We start from the raw sequence: 12831 nt of genomic DNA, 5'->3' as shown, positions 1-12831 counted from the left end.
CGTACGCACTACGTCTTCGACTTCAACGAACCTAACGAGCTGGGCTTGATTCCTGCCAGCGCAATATCTGGTCTCCACCGGACTCGTGGTCAGATGTCCTGCTTTTGAAGCACAGAAGTTCAACCATCGGTGTAAATAGTTTACTTCGCCGAAATGAGCTGACGAGAAAGCTCCCGCCTTCCTCCGATTCCCTATGACTGCACTGACCGCGCCATTCCTCAACTCCTTGGACGTCGCCCCAGCGATCGACCAGGCGTCCGCGGCACGCATTCCAGCTGCTCCTAGGGCCTTCTTCTCTGCTGACGCCTCACATTTCAGGATGACTTCTTCCCCCGTGTCCCTGCGGAGCTGCGCGAATCGCACCGCTGGCTACAAGCTACCATCATGAACAAGACCCCATACAAGATCACCGTCGAGCGGTCGTACTTCCAGTCCGGAGAGTACTATCACGCTCCGACCGACGTCGCTCCCTACGGCCAGATGACGTTCTCGTGCCGCAACTCCGCCCGCGCTGGGTCTACCTCTGGGGTCGGCGGGGCGACTGAGTTCCGCGTGTATACCACCCGGGATGACCGGTGGCTCTACAGCGTGGTGTTCAGAATCGTGCGTATCTCTCCCTACTTGTCCCCGGACTATGTCCCCACCACGATGCTAACATTGACGCATACAGGGATGGGCATGTCTTGAACATGGGTCCCCGAAGATCGGTGTCGTCACCGGAGGTGGGCCTGCGAAGGAAGCGTACGACACCGCGACGGATGGGAACCAGGAAGCACAGACAGACCGCGGGGTTGCAGTGGGCAGGAACCGGGATGGAACGTGGAAGTACATGAACTTGAGGGTTACGGCTATACGCCACGGCTGGGAGCCACTGTACGTCGTGGAGCATTCTTTCGAGAATCATGCTTGAGGGTGTCGCGGGGGCATATGGAGACCTGGTGAAGAGATGGAAAATGCATGTCTTGTATTGGATGGTTGCTGGAGTTTCTTCGCCTCTTCCAACCTAATTTTGAGACGCGAACACATGGATTGATGTACAAGGGCGTAGGAGAGAAAGAAAGGATCGTGGAGCACCCGCGGCACTCGTACACCCGCCCCATAGCTCAGGACATGAACGTCGCCTCCAGCCCCGCGTCGTCATCAACCTCCATGCCCCGCGCCGCATGCTGCAACGCCGCGCGGTTAGCCGCCCGCCTCGCCTTCTTCGCCTCTCTCTTGAGCACGCGCCGACCGAGCGGATTCGCGCTCGCCATCGCGCGTCGTGCGTGCTCGTCGACCGGCGCATGGTAGTCTGGTACGTCGTGCGAGCGGCGCAGGCGTTTCGGAGCGGGTGGGCGCGCGGTGTCGTTTGTTTGCGCTTGCGCTGGTGTCGCATGGGATGCGTCGGTGACGGTGCTGAAGGAGGCTACGGACGGGGAGCGCGAGCGTTTGCGGGGAATGTGTGGGGCGAGATCATCCGATTCCATTTGTTTCCTGAGGGATGCAGTGATGTTTGTTAGCTAGATAGTACAAGAGGGAACGCTTCAGCTTCGTGAGAGTCGGAGTGAGCACTAGACAATGACCACGAGCGAAAGAGAGCACTACACGCAGTCACGGCCCAGATGCGATGTAATTGATATAGTGCACATATAGCAGAAGACCAAAAAAAACAAGCACATAGACTCACCCATCTTCGTCCATTGACTCCGCCTCGCCCTCCATATCTCCCACCGCATCCGCCATCTCCGTGTCTGCTCCAGCGCCGAACGCACCCGCATCCGCCGCCCCGAACAAGCCGTCGAGCGTGAATGGTTTCGCGAACTCGGTCACGATTTGCGCCTGGCCGACGGTCTCCGCGCCGGGCGCGACTTGATTGCTGCCTCCGGGGACGGTCGAGGGCACGAGCGAGGGGTGGAGCTCAGGTGGGGACGAGAAGTACGGGATTTTCTGGTGATTCCAGTCGGTAAGGATCTGGCGTGCCGCTGCGAGGATGTCCGGGGTGCCGCCCTGCAATCGAGATGGTGAGATAGATTAGCCATGGATGCAGATCGAGGGGAAGATGGAGAGGAGGTGCCAACGGACGTACCTTGAGAAGCCGGCCGGTTGTGAGCGCGACCATGGTCAAGAACTCGAGCGGAGAGGCGTAGTCTTCGACGTTGTAGAGCTTCTTGAGGACTGCGTGGTCCGTCCGGGCGATGATCTCTTCGACTGTTCGACGCAAGCGGGTGAGCACAGCGGCGAGACGAGTGCAGGGCTATACGTACCGATTGCGACAGGGTCCTCGATATCCTCGACCTTGACGACATTCCGCAGGAGGACGTTGCTCTTCCTCTGGCTCTTGCCATCGTCGAAAGCGTCATCATCGAACACGACACCAGGCGAGTCGATGATCTTCAGACCGCGTTCAAGCTGTATGGTTTGCAGCTCCTTGGTGTGGCCCGGCTGCGCTGCGACGGCGCAGACCTACATCATTGGGTGTTCAGACACGTGAGATGGTGGCATATGGAGGAAAACCCACCTTCGAACGCTTCAGAGAGTTGATCAGGCTGCTCTTCCCCACGTTCGGGTATCCGACGATGCCGACGGTGATGCTCTGCACGCTCGGCTTGTAGGCCTTCAGCAGCCGGAGAAGCGCAGGCGCAGTCGAGGACGAGAGGTTGGATCGCTGATGGCTTCCGGCGGACTTGAAAGGGAGGGTCGGTGTGCTGTGTCGGAGATAACGCAGCCATGCTTCTGCGTTGTCTCGCGAGACAAGATCTTGAAGATGGAATATGTCAGAGACAGTACTCAGTGCATGTTGAAGCGAAGGGCAAAGTAACGCTGTGTTCGACACCAGCTGCCCATCAACCACCGCCCTGCTCGCGATACGGCCGAAAGACACTTGGGACGTTGCACTTGGAAGCACACGCAGAGCACGCTTCTCATAACACGGACAGGGGCGCAATGATCTACCTTCGGAAAGACAGATGCCCGAAGTTCTGACCTCAAGACGCACGAGGGTCCCCGCATAAGCAGGAACGACCAGTAAAATCGATGGCCTTCCCTGCGTCAAGCCGGAGGGCTATACGACACGTCCCGTTGATGGTGCTCGCGGAAGATCAGCGGATGACATGCGCGCAACCTGCACACTCGGGCGGGATCAAAAGCACAGGAGCAGTGCTCTGCGAGAGCATGGGTAAGGGAATGATATATGTACGGGGTGGATGCGCAGGCGCGAAGGAGTATGGAGAGGGATGGACTCGGTAAGCACGAAAGGAGCACTCACCCACTTTATTCAAGACAAAGACCAACCGCTTGCCCTCGCCCTCTCTCCGCCTGACCTCCTCCTCCACGAGCCTACTCCTGCAGCCTTCCGGATCTCTGGCGTCCAGTACGAGGATGATGATGTCGCTCTCGTCGATCACTTTGTGCAGCGCGCGGATGTAGTGTCGGCGGAGTTGTTCTTTCGTCTTGGGAGCGCCACGCGAAGAGGTTGGATCCGCAGTGTACGCTTCGTCGTCCACCCCAGATGAGGAGGCAGCGAGGGCGGCGAGGGTGGAAAGGGTGGGTTCCGAAGCCATCTGCGCATCCGGGTCGAGACGAGGGGGCTAGTCCGACAGATTGAGCCACTGGTGAGCTCTGCGATATTGAAGTTTCGATACATACAGGTTGTAGGTGCTGTTTTCCAGCATTTCGAGCCTTTAAACTAGGGAGACGAGGGACACCGGGGTCTTTCTTGAGCTCTGCGAAGCGCGATCAGCGATGTCTAGACTCGGGATGAACCACACATACAACTCACTCGAGCGGCTCGGAACGTCGAACTTGCGATGTTCTGTCTGTCAATCAGCACCCGAGATGTCATACTTCTGGACTACACACTATTTGGTGCCATAATGTTCTTTAAGACAAGGGAGGAGGGATCATAGAGATCGAGCGGGCAAAGCCACAGACGTTTTTCTCGGCGCTCGGTCCGGACAGCCGAATTACTAGCCTTACGTACTAAGCATGAACTCGAATGTGAAGAGAGATCAACGATTCTCTCATCTATACCATTAAGCACTTCATCTCGATAAACACGAATTTGTTCACTATCCTATAATACAGCCGACAGTCGTCATTCTTGTCATGAAACTACAGCTCCAGCTTCTCGACTAACAACGGCAACTCGGACTTCAAGCTGACGGTACCTATTGTTGGGTACGTGATAGCGGAATTGTTCCAAACGATTGGCTTGCCCGTCAGGGAGAATCTGAAGCTTGAAAGTAGAACGGAAACCAAGACCTCTGTCCGCCAGAAGAATTGAGTCTAATCAGCAAGGGCGGTACTGACCACTCACTCATTTCGAGTTGAGAGAACTTAAACCCACTGAGAGATGGAAGGACAACCAATTAGAAAACTACAAGAACGAATGCGTGAAGAGGAAAAGAATACTCACAGACAGGACCGTTGTCCGCCAAAGAACGTCATCCTGCAAACGAGAAGTCAGCTTCAGCGCATACCTCAAGACCAGAAGAGTTCCGCACAGATGCGAGTAGACTCCCGGAATATTCGCGTCTTCGAGAGCTTGAGGCACCGGTGCGAGCCAGCGCTCAGGTTTCCACTCATACGCGTCTTCGCCCCAGAGTGCAGGGTTTCGGTTGCTCGCTTGAAGGTCAACAACGACCGTAGTTCCCTTCGGGACGTGAACTTGGCTCATCATCTGGCCATCGACACCGCGAATAGCCTGCGACAGTGGAAGGATCATGTCCTTTTAAGCCCTGCGGTATACGTTATCAGCAGCGAGTTGCCGAGATAAAGCTCGTCCACTAACTCCCTGCAGACAAAAGGCACCGGGGGATACCTTGAGGCAATGTGGTGAGACGCGTGGTTTAGGCAAGGTGGTGACAACTCACAATCTCAAAGTCTCCCGACAAACCGCATCGAGGTATTGAAGCTGCTGCAATTCATCATATCCCATGTCCTGTCCGTTCTGTGCATCTATGACTTCCTGACGGAGTTTCTCTTGAACGTCAGGGTGTTCTGCAAGCTTCTGCAGAAGTCGCGTCATTGCGTTCGAGGTAGTATCCATTCCAGCATAAATAAGCGTCCTAGCAAACGCATCTGTCAGAGATACAAACACCGGCCAGTATCGGTAAACACTTACGACATCTGCGCGATAAGCTCCTCATCCGGTAGCCTATCTCCCTCGGACGCCGCCATATTGGCCTTCACTGGTGCGATACCAGCAGTCAGCGTGCCAGGTATACCCAGACCGCTATTCTCACTCACGCAATACACTCATGATGTCCCTACCCTCGCTGACATCGTGCTTTGTCTTCTCGTCACCCCCAGTGAGGGCGGACTTCTTCGCATTGAAAACCGACTTCGAGGTAGCGTAGAGATCGTCGATGATCTCCCGCACATGCTGAGCGCTCTTGAACGGGATCATCTCAACGACTCGACGGCGAAAGGAAGGCGTCGTGACCGAGGAGATAGATGGTAAGAACATAAGGGGCACCACAAGCTTTGTCGTGTATGGGCTGTTTAATGGTTCAACGCGTTAGCGGGTTTCCGGTAGCTCAAAGAACTGCTGGCTTAAGGTACGCACACAAGATCTCTCATAAGCTCCCCATGTTTCTCCGGTTTCTCGTTGAGGGAGTCGAACGAGTGGCCCATCCCACCCTGTCCGACAAGCTCCAGGGCGGTGCGGCTCATCCATGTCAGGACGTCAAGCTCCGCCGGTCCATCACGAAGTAGATTCGTGACAGTGCTCTTCATCTGTCGCAAAGTTTCGAGACGTTAGACAGCGAACGTGCGCGAGGTCCGGTGGGGCAAACCTTGTTTGTGATCTCGTAGAAAACCGGCGTGAGATTGCGCATGTGACTGGCGGAGAACACAGGGTTGAGCATCTTCCGCTGCTTGCGATGATGGTCGCCTAGAAGGGTGAACGTCAACAATGCAAGTACCAGGTCGATATCATGCATACATACCAATGGTAGCTATCAGTCCCGGACCGAACATGACCTGATTACCCCTTGGAGGTGAAGAGACGGTTATCTTCCAAACACTCCAAAATTAAACTGACGCACGTACTCTCTGAAGAAAGGGACCTCTTCGTAAGCATCCCGGTCTTTGACGGCAATACTGTGCATTGCCCTGGGGTCGTAGATATGCAGCCACTTGCTCTAATTCCATCGTCTCAGCGCTCAACTAATGACTATCGGAGGTAGTAGCGTACACCGAAGAGACCATGAAGGGTTGAGACGGGACCGAAATCCTGCTCGAGATAGCGGTGAAAATCGGACGCGTGCCGCTCGAAGATCTGGATCAAGTTCCCTATGTTGTATGTCAGTCAGTGGGTCGGCGGCCGGACAGAGGTTCAGAGACTGACCTTGAACGAAAGACTGAGGTGGAGGACCGCGCACATTGTCCAAGGGAGTCCTGATGAAGACAGACCGGAAGTATCTCCAGAGAAGCCACAGTACGCCATACAGCGCCACCGCCAGCGGAACTAGTGCGAGCTGAAACAGAATCATGAGGACTGAGGAGGGTGAGGATGCAGAGCCGTCCAAAGACTCGGACTCACTTATATGTATTCCCGAGCGCTGTGAAACTGTATATTCGACGGTGTATACAATATTCTCATCCCCATGAACCTATACCTCACGGATATAGGCAAGATTGCAGCTGTAGACTAGCAGCGGGACGGGAATATCAACAGCTGCATCCCTCTTTCGGCTGTCGTCGTCTGTGAAATGGTTCACCCATCCAAAGAAGGGGTATGAATGACGTGAAGGCGCACGGGCCATGAAGAGCAACCGTCGTGTCATCGGATAGCATGAAGAGTGTCTGACTTCATGGGAAGGACCGAAAGGATAGGATAGATGTAGTGAGGTTCTACAGACGCAAGTGAGCTCCTGCATAGTATTGCCGAATGAATCGGCCTGCGACTCACACAGTAAATGGCGCGAGATCGTAACTTCATACCATCCGGCGTGCGATATTTCCGGGACGTCTCCCTGTGCGTAAGTATCCACAAAATGCCCAAGCACTGTACCGACCATGTTTCGTCTTGCCAAGCTTGCCCAGAACATCTGTGGTTGGTCAAATCGTAAAACAAATCAGTTCTCCGATGAATAGTCGGGTAATCCTGGTGTTCATAGACGCGGAACATCGACCACGGATGGAATGATGCATCAGAATACTCTCGTACACTTGCAATGCAATATTGTGCGCATGTGCAGGTTAGCTGTTCCTAGTGACACTGTGGAAGGACATCTAACGTAGGATGAACAGAACTAAAATAGAACACGGGATCAATGTGTATGAGTATATTTCAGAGCGCACGTACGTACATCTCATTTGCAATTGGGCACCTCGACACCCGAGCTGCTCGTAGATCCCGGTGTACTCGCATCCCCGACAGAGTTTCTCAACTCCTCCCAATTTGCAACGCATGCCTCGAGGATCGCGCGCTCGCCAAGAAGATATTCAAGGGCGTATCGGGTCTTGAACTTCTCCGGCGGTAGAACCTGTAATGTCGCAAATCAATGTCGATCAAAGCGCACGTTATCTCATCGCTTACGTCTAAAAGTTCACAGAGGAGTTGAGGAGTAACTGCTCTATCCCCGGGCTGCCCCATTCGCGCAAGACGCGCCCTACAAAGGTGGATAATAGCGTCGGCGGTACGTACGAGAACTTGGAGAGCCTGTGAACCCCGTTGGTAAGCCGGAATCGCCGAGGTGAAGACAGGAATACAACAGTACTGACATCGGTGTCGGTGATCGGGTCTGCGTCCACATCCGTCATCCTACGCCGAACCTCCACTTGCAGGAGGACGCTGAACGTTCGCGTAATCAGCCCGACGGTGGCTGCTCTGGTGCCGGATTGATACTGCGAGGAAAGCTCTTGGGCTACGATGTTCCTGGCTGCCCACACGAACATCCCAAGAGACGCCTGCCCATCAGAGTTGACGCTCAAGGAGGGCTCTTCCCTATCGCCACCGGACTGATAAAGCGACAAGCTGACATCTACGACCGGTCCGACGTCGCTTTTCACGCTCTCGTAGACCTCCATCCACTGATTCGGCGAACCCTCCACAACCAGCCCAGACCCCGGCCAACCGAAGGTAATCCTGTCGGTCTCGAAACTATCCAGCATGAAACCGTATCGTGCGAGTAGTGCGGCGTTACCGAGGTGGGCCCCATAGGTGTTATACACCTCGATTCCGGCCGGGATCGGACGAACGGCGACCATATCAACTGTATCCATTCCATCTTCGGTTAGCTTTTCAGGTCGAACGCCTTCCGGAGTGTCCTCATGATCATGCGGACACTCTGCCAAGGAGCCGCATTCGGGACACACGTCGTATTCGCTCTACTAGGGTGCAAGATGAATGAGCGGCGTGCGGCTATGGGTGTATTCATCACTCACCGTGAGCTGGACGTGATTTTTCTGTTCATGGTTGAATCTGACGGGTCTCAGCGGAGAGACGACAAGATAGACGATGTACTTACGCATCGGCGACGGGCACCATGGACAACCCGTGGTAGGCATCAACGAGGAAAGCACGAGAGCACACCAGGGAGTATGCACGAAGGAATCCGGAGAGTGACGGCCCTAATTTGTGTGACGTCAGGAGAGGCTCCACATCAGACTCGTAGTACTCGTCGATCTCTGTCTACGACGGGTGAGTTGTGTTGCAGGCAGACGGAGAAGATGGCTTACAAGGAGTGACATTCCCTCATCATCCTGCAGCTCTCTCTGAACTTCGGTCCCTTGAAGCCAACGATATGCTTCCTGCGCATCGGCGTCGTCTGCGAAAGCCGCAGGATGTCCCCATAATCTTGCGATCGGAACGATGCTCGCCGGAAGTGACTGTAGATAGCCGAACCACCTTGACTGGGCACCCCTCAAACTATGGATCGCTCACCGAATCAGTGTGAAGCACGGACATAGCGACAAACTGACTCACATTTCCGAGTAAAGCGCCAACGATAACGCGAGGATAGCGCCATGTCCGTACGGAACCCACGAAATGTGCTCACAGAAGGCGCACGTCCTGGTAGATAGTACCGCGCGTTTTGGTATTATAGCTACTGTTGGAACATCAATATATCAATGAAATGATAGCAAACCTGCCGATAGGAGGTACGTACATTTCTCACATGTGTCGAAGGTCTTGGTGGAGAAAACTGCTATGCTCGAGTCCTTCTCAGAGATAGAAACACCTGGTAGCACTTGTACCTCATTCTCAGATAGCCACGTATAAAATATGTCAAGTCCCATAAAAAAGGAGGAGGATGAGGTATGGGGCGAGATGTAGATCAGCGTAGGAAAGGTGCAACCTCGGGTCTACGCTGGCAGCCGCCGGCCACTTGCGTTTTGGCGCTAGTCTGCAACAATTATCCTAATTCGGAAGGCATACTGAACGCCAATTCGACATTGATTATCAGAAAATCCCAGCTATCGTGAACGAAGATCTACAGGAGGTTGCCTGCGATATTAATAGGTCAGGTGTAGGGCGAAGTGTGGTGGGCAACGTGCCTACCTGTCAATATGGAGCCCGAAGGTCGAAACCGGGGATACTGTCGATGGGAGAGGATACGACGTAGTCTCGAATGAGCCACCACACCAGGTACGACGCGACAGAAATCGCAGCAAGAGCAATAGCGTACGCCATCGAGGGAATTTGAGCCAAGCGATTCACTGAGGATACAAGTACGATGAGAATCCGCGCATTATAAGTGCGCACTGGGTTTTAGAGACCGTCTCCGCATTGGTCAAATGAAAGTCTAGTAACGGATTTTGTTGACGTGACCTGTGGGCAAAAGCATCTCAATAGCAATAAAGCGTTGAGGTGGGAAGGGGAAAAAGGTGAGAAGATGGCGGGAAAGAGGCAGGGGACTGACTCTTCAGCAGCGCAACTGCGCCGGCAACGCCGTGGGCTTGATGTTTAGGACTGGCGGCCTCCCACAATCCCGAGGTCATAATGACAATTTGTGGGTAAGGACGATTTGTGGGCAGGCATCCGAAGCCATCCGGGGGAGGACCTGATCGACGCCTCAATTGGCCGCGTCAGTGTTGGTTAACCCTGGGGACATCTGAACGTCAGCAGATTACTGTCATCGAGACATCAGTATTCAGTACCGACCTTTTCCCAAGGAACCACCATGTTGACTTGTTACATGTAGACGACTATGCTATTTGATCGACGAGAGATCATATATGACAAGTCGCATTTCGTGCGTGTGTACAATTACCGTGCGCCATGGCAAACGTACGCAGAGCCAAGTCCAAGAAAAGTCCTCTGTCCGTCCAGAGTACCCATGCGTCCTTATGCTAACCTCTGAGGAACTCACGAGCGTAGGAGCAGCGGAACTCCTTGCCCATGTGCACCGTGCCTGGGAGGAACTGCACAACTCCGTCAACAGAGACACTTTTCAAAGCCTCTAGAGCCTCGGAAACAGACATGCCACTAGTGGGCAGTGAGTGTATCATTGAAGACGGGTCGTCTCTGAGCCGAGATGGCATCAGTGACATGGGACACTTGTTGCGGAAATACTCACAAGACGAGGGTCTTGCCTTCGAAGGAGACATCTCCTTCGGCGACGCCGTCGGGTGCAGGAAGCACGTCGCGGTGGGGCCAACGAATCACTTCAAAACTTTCTTCTCCGTTCTTGGAGTATCGTTCCATAGGAGACCATCCGGCCGCAGCATGAGGGTCGCCGAAACCCGTCTGGCTGTCGCCTTCCGGCTGGAAACCTTCTGAGTCGTGACTATATGCGAGTGTATCATCGTGGAAAAGGTCATCTGCTGTTCATCAGGCCCGGTGAGTCTAACATGCACGCAGCACGGATGGTGAACGAATTCACCGTCAATGAGATACGACGAGATCGGCAAACGGAACTGCGCGCGAACGACCGCGGAAATCCAAGACCAGTGGAAAATCTGCGAGCTCCCTTCATGGACTACTTCGTGACCGGTCCAGAGAGCATATCAACATACCGCCATTGATCTTTTGTAGAGACTAGAGATCGATTACAATTAATTTTCGCCGAAGCACACTTTGTCGAGTGTTGTACTAACCTGCAGAACCAAGGGTCGTCGCTCCCGTCGCAGAAGACGTGCGTTGCATGTGCATCTTCGTGTTTCACACTAGCAATCTGTCCACCGTTTTGAACTGACAGAGAATAAGTTTTGATCCTCTACTGGAGAACAAGAACTCACCCCATTCTCGTTGAACTGTAGGAGGAACACGGGGACTAAAGCAAGCTGTAGCGCATATAATCAATATATATGGCATAATATGATCTAAAAATGCCCACCCTTTCCATTGAAGAGTGCCATAGAGCAATTTATATCTGATTCTCCGTCTCGGGGTCGGCGATGGTGATGGTTGTTGGTAGAAATCAGACGCGCGCTTGCGTCGGGCGTCTGCATCGGGCTCACCGGATAACCATACTCGTCCAGGGAGCCGAGGTTACTATAGGACCATTCCATTAGCGCAGCAGCGCCCACGGTCACCTATTGGTCTGCCGAGTTCGCAATGTTATCTCCAACCAAGCTGCGTACTTGGCACTGCATGCTCAGTGGATGGAATTGCTAACAACAGTGTATTCTATTACTGTTCAAGCACGGACATGCTTGCCAAATTCCAGCTTGCTTTCGCCGAAGATGAGACACATGTGCTCAACCGCTCCAGCCAACTTCCCGACAGCCGGTATATCCATCGCGGCGTCCGCCCAACCCTGTCCACTGGGATCTTGCTGATGGCGTTCCCATACAGCGTCGAATAGTTCCGTCTCGGGCCTAACATGCAGCCCGAGCGTTACGCAGGACGTCTGTTCCCGAGGGCATGCGGACACGGACTTCATGAGGAGCGCTAGGTCTTTCCTGATCTGAACGGCGGAGACAAGCTCGACCTCCGCCGGTTCCTCCTCATCATCAAAAGCGGAAGGGCCGGGCTCCTCCTCCAACACCCACCCCAGCTCGAAGCGCGATCCCTGCGCCACAAACCCGCCCGCGGTCGACCTCACGGCCCGCTCGAGGAACGCCTCTACCAGGTCGCGCTTGTTTCTAGCCGATGCGGTCATCCTAAGCGTGCGCAATCCCGGTATGGCATTGACAATATCCTTCCAGTGTTGTCTGGATTGGCCACGTTCGAACCCGCCGTCGATGCAGAGGGTGTGTACGCCCTGCGGTAGCCCCCGGAAGAAAGACAGGAGGTCCACCATGCCATACGTCATCCTCCTCTTGATCTCCTCATAGAAGTAGATCGACTCGCCGCTACGCCCTTCGAGCGCGGCGTCGAACATGAGCTGGTCAGAGGAAGTATAGAGTGATACGGTGTCAATGCGCGAGACCGGGTAGATTCCGGGCAGGGTCTCACGCCACCCGACCGACACCCTCTGATGGGAAATGTGCCCGATCAGGATGTAGAGGAGAGGACGGGAAATTGAGAAGAGGCGGAGGAGGGAAATGAGCTGAAGCGTCTCTTCGTTGAGGTAACTGATCTCCAGCTTGCGCAGGTGAGGAAGGTGGATCCGACTCGCTGAAACAGTCGGAAAGGCGCCCTCTACATCGACACCGAACTCAGCCAGCGCCATGCTCTCGAGCAACGGGCAACGCCGGAAGGCCTCGACGAAGGCATCAAACGCGTTTCCTGCCGCCGGGACGGGCCCAACGAGGTGGACTCGAGTGAGAGATTTGACGACACTCGCGAAGAATAGAGCTGATGGTGAGAGACTGAGAGTGTGGAGGCGTGGAAGGTCGGTGTCGTTCCAAGGCGTAAGGCTCCCTTGCGCCGGTGAGTTTGTGATAGCGTTCCAATCTGTCTTCCGACAAAGGAAGAGAGACTCCAGGTTGGCCATACTCGAACCGATGAGTCGATGC

At 54.4% G+C, this 12831-nt stretch overlaps 5 protein-coding genes across 5 annotated transcripts; 1 reads left to right on the top strand and 4 right to left on the bottom strand.

Moving 5' to 3' along the window:
• The first annotated feature begins 239 nt into the window (after window positions 1–239).
• On the top strand, window positions 240–1004 carry L226DRAFT_207626 (uncharacterized protein). Its single transcript, XM_067672879.1, has 2 exons — window positions 240–603; window positions 671–1004. The coding sequence occupies exons 1-2, from the start codon at window positions 385–387 to the stop codon at window positions 908–910; spliced, it is 459 nt and encodes a 152-aa protein (XP_067531909.1). The 5' UTR covers window positions 240–384; the 3' UTR covers window positions 911–1004.
• Window positions 1004–3875, bottom strand: L226DRAFT_207621 (P-loop containing nucleoside triphosphate hydrolase protein). The gene is made up of 9 exons (XM_067672878.1): window positions 3838–3875; window positions 3758–3779; window positions 3625–3701; window positions 3245–3566; window positions 2498–2736; window positions 2244–2442; window positions 2066–2187; window positions 1667–1986; window positions 1004–1473 (listed from the first exon to the last, which is right to left on the bottom strand). Exons 4-9 carry the CDS (start codon window positions 3537–3539, stop codon window positions 1104–1106), a joined length of 1545 nt encoding a protein of 514 aa, XP_067531908.1. The 5' UTR covers window positions 3540–3566; window positions 3625–3701; window positions 3758–3779; window positions 3838–3875; the 3' UTR covers window positions 1004–1103.
• A 214-nt stretch (window positions 3876–4089) lies between these two features.
• On the bottom strand, window positions 4090–6473 carry L226DRAFT_591720 (cytochrome P450; the record flags this gene model as incomplete). Its single annotated transcript, XM_067685616.1, has 14 exons — window positions 4090–4241; window positions 4295–4323; window positions 4394–4426; window positions 4482–4705; window positions 4765–4798; window positions 4851–5045; window positions 5102–5168; window positions 5227–5477; window positions 5546–5715; window positions 5775–5872; window positions 5928–5971; window positions 6031–6122; window positions 6176–6273; window positions 6329–6473. The coding sequence occupies 14 exons, from the start codon at window positions 6471–6473 to the stop codon at window positions 4090–4092; spliced, it is 1632 nt and encodes a 543-aa protein (XP_067531907.1).
• A 744-nt stretch (window positions 6474–7217) lies between these two features.
• On the bottom strand, window positions 7218–9260 carry L226DRAFT_513436 (SET domain-containing protein). Its single transcript, XM_067678371.1, has 8 exons — window positions 9096–9260; window positions 8912–9035; window positions 8665–8854; window positions 8454–8617; window positions 8371–8407; window positions 7708–8313; window positions 7523–7645; window positions 7218–7469 (listed from the first exon to the last, which is right to left on the bottom strand). The coding sequence occupies exons 1-8, from the start codon at window positions 9223–9225 to the stop codon at window positions 7296–7298; spliced, it is 1548 nt and encodes a 515-aa protein (XP_067531906.1). The 5' UTR covers window positions 9226–9260; the 3' UTR covers window positions 7218–7295.
• A 1018-nt stretch (window positions 9261–10278) lies between these two features.
• Window positions 10279–11242, bottom strand: L226DRAFT_468862 (uncharacterized protein; the record flags this gene model as incomplete). Its single annotated transcript, XM_067676164.1, has 5 exons — window positions 10279–10485; window positions 10672–10715; window positions 10812–10894; window positions 11005–11119; window positions 11167–11242. 5 exons carry the CDS (start codon window positions 11240–11242, stop codon window positions 10279–10281), a joined length of 525 nt encoding a protein of 174 aa, XP_067531905.1.
• Between the last annotated feature and the right edge of the window lie 1589 nt (window positions 11243–12831).

Source organism: Lentinus tigrinus (genome assembly GCF_003813185.1).
Source record: "Lentinus tigrinus ALCF2SS1-7 unplaced genomic scaffold L226scaffold_30, whole genome shotgun sequence".
In the NCBI taxonomy this organism is placed as follows: domain Eukaryota; kingdom Fungi; phylum Basidiomycota; class Agaricomycetes; order Polyporales; family Polyporaceae; genus Lentinus; species Lentinus tigrinus.
This window is presented reverse-complemented; position numbering and strand designations above follow the sequence as displayed.

Bases quoted from the DNA above. Each gene is read 5' to 3' on its own strand.
- L226DRAFT_513436 (XM_067678371.1), bottom strand. From the start codon at position 9,225: ATGGGACTTGACATATTTTATACGTGGCTATCTGAGAATGAGGTACAA. The intron at 8,855-8,911 runs GTGAGTCAGTTT...AGCGATCCATAG, and splicing joins TTGGCGCTTTACTCGGAAAT to TTTGAGGGGTGCCCAGTCAA. The intron at 8,408-8,453 runs GTAAGTACATCG...GAGACCCGTCAG, and splicing joins ATGGTGCCCGTCGCCGATGC to ATTCAACCATGAACAGAAAA.
- L226DRAFT_207626 (XM_067672879.1), top strand. From the start codon at position 385: ATGAACAAGACCCCATACAAGATCACCGTCGAGCGGTCGTACTTCCAG. The intron at 604-670 runs GTGCGTATCTCT...TGACGCATACAG, and splicing joins ACAGCGTGGTGTTCAGAATC to GGATGGGCATGTCTTGAACA.
- L226DRAFT_207621 (XM_067672878.1), bottom strand. From the start codon at position 3,539: ATGGCTTCGGAACCCACCCTTTCCACCCTCGCCGCCCTCGCTGCCTCC. The intron at 2,188-2,243 runs GTACGTATAGCC...TGCGTCGAACAG, and splicing joins CGAGGACCCTGTCGCAATCG to TCGAAGAGATCATCGCCCGG. The intron at 1,474-1,666 runs GTGAGTCTATGT...TGCATCCCTCAG, and splicing joins GAGTCAATGGACGAAGATGG to GAAACAAATGGAATCGGATG.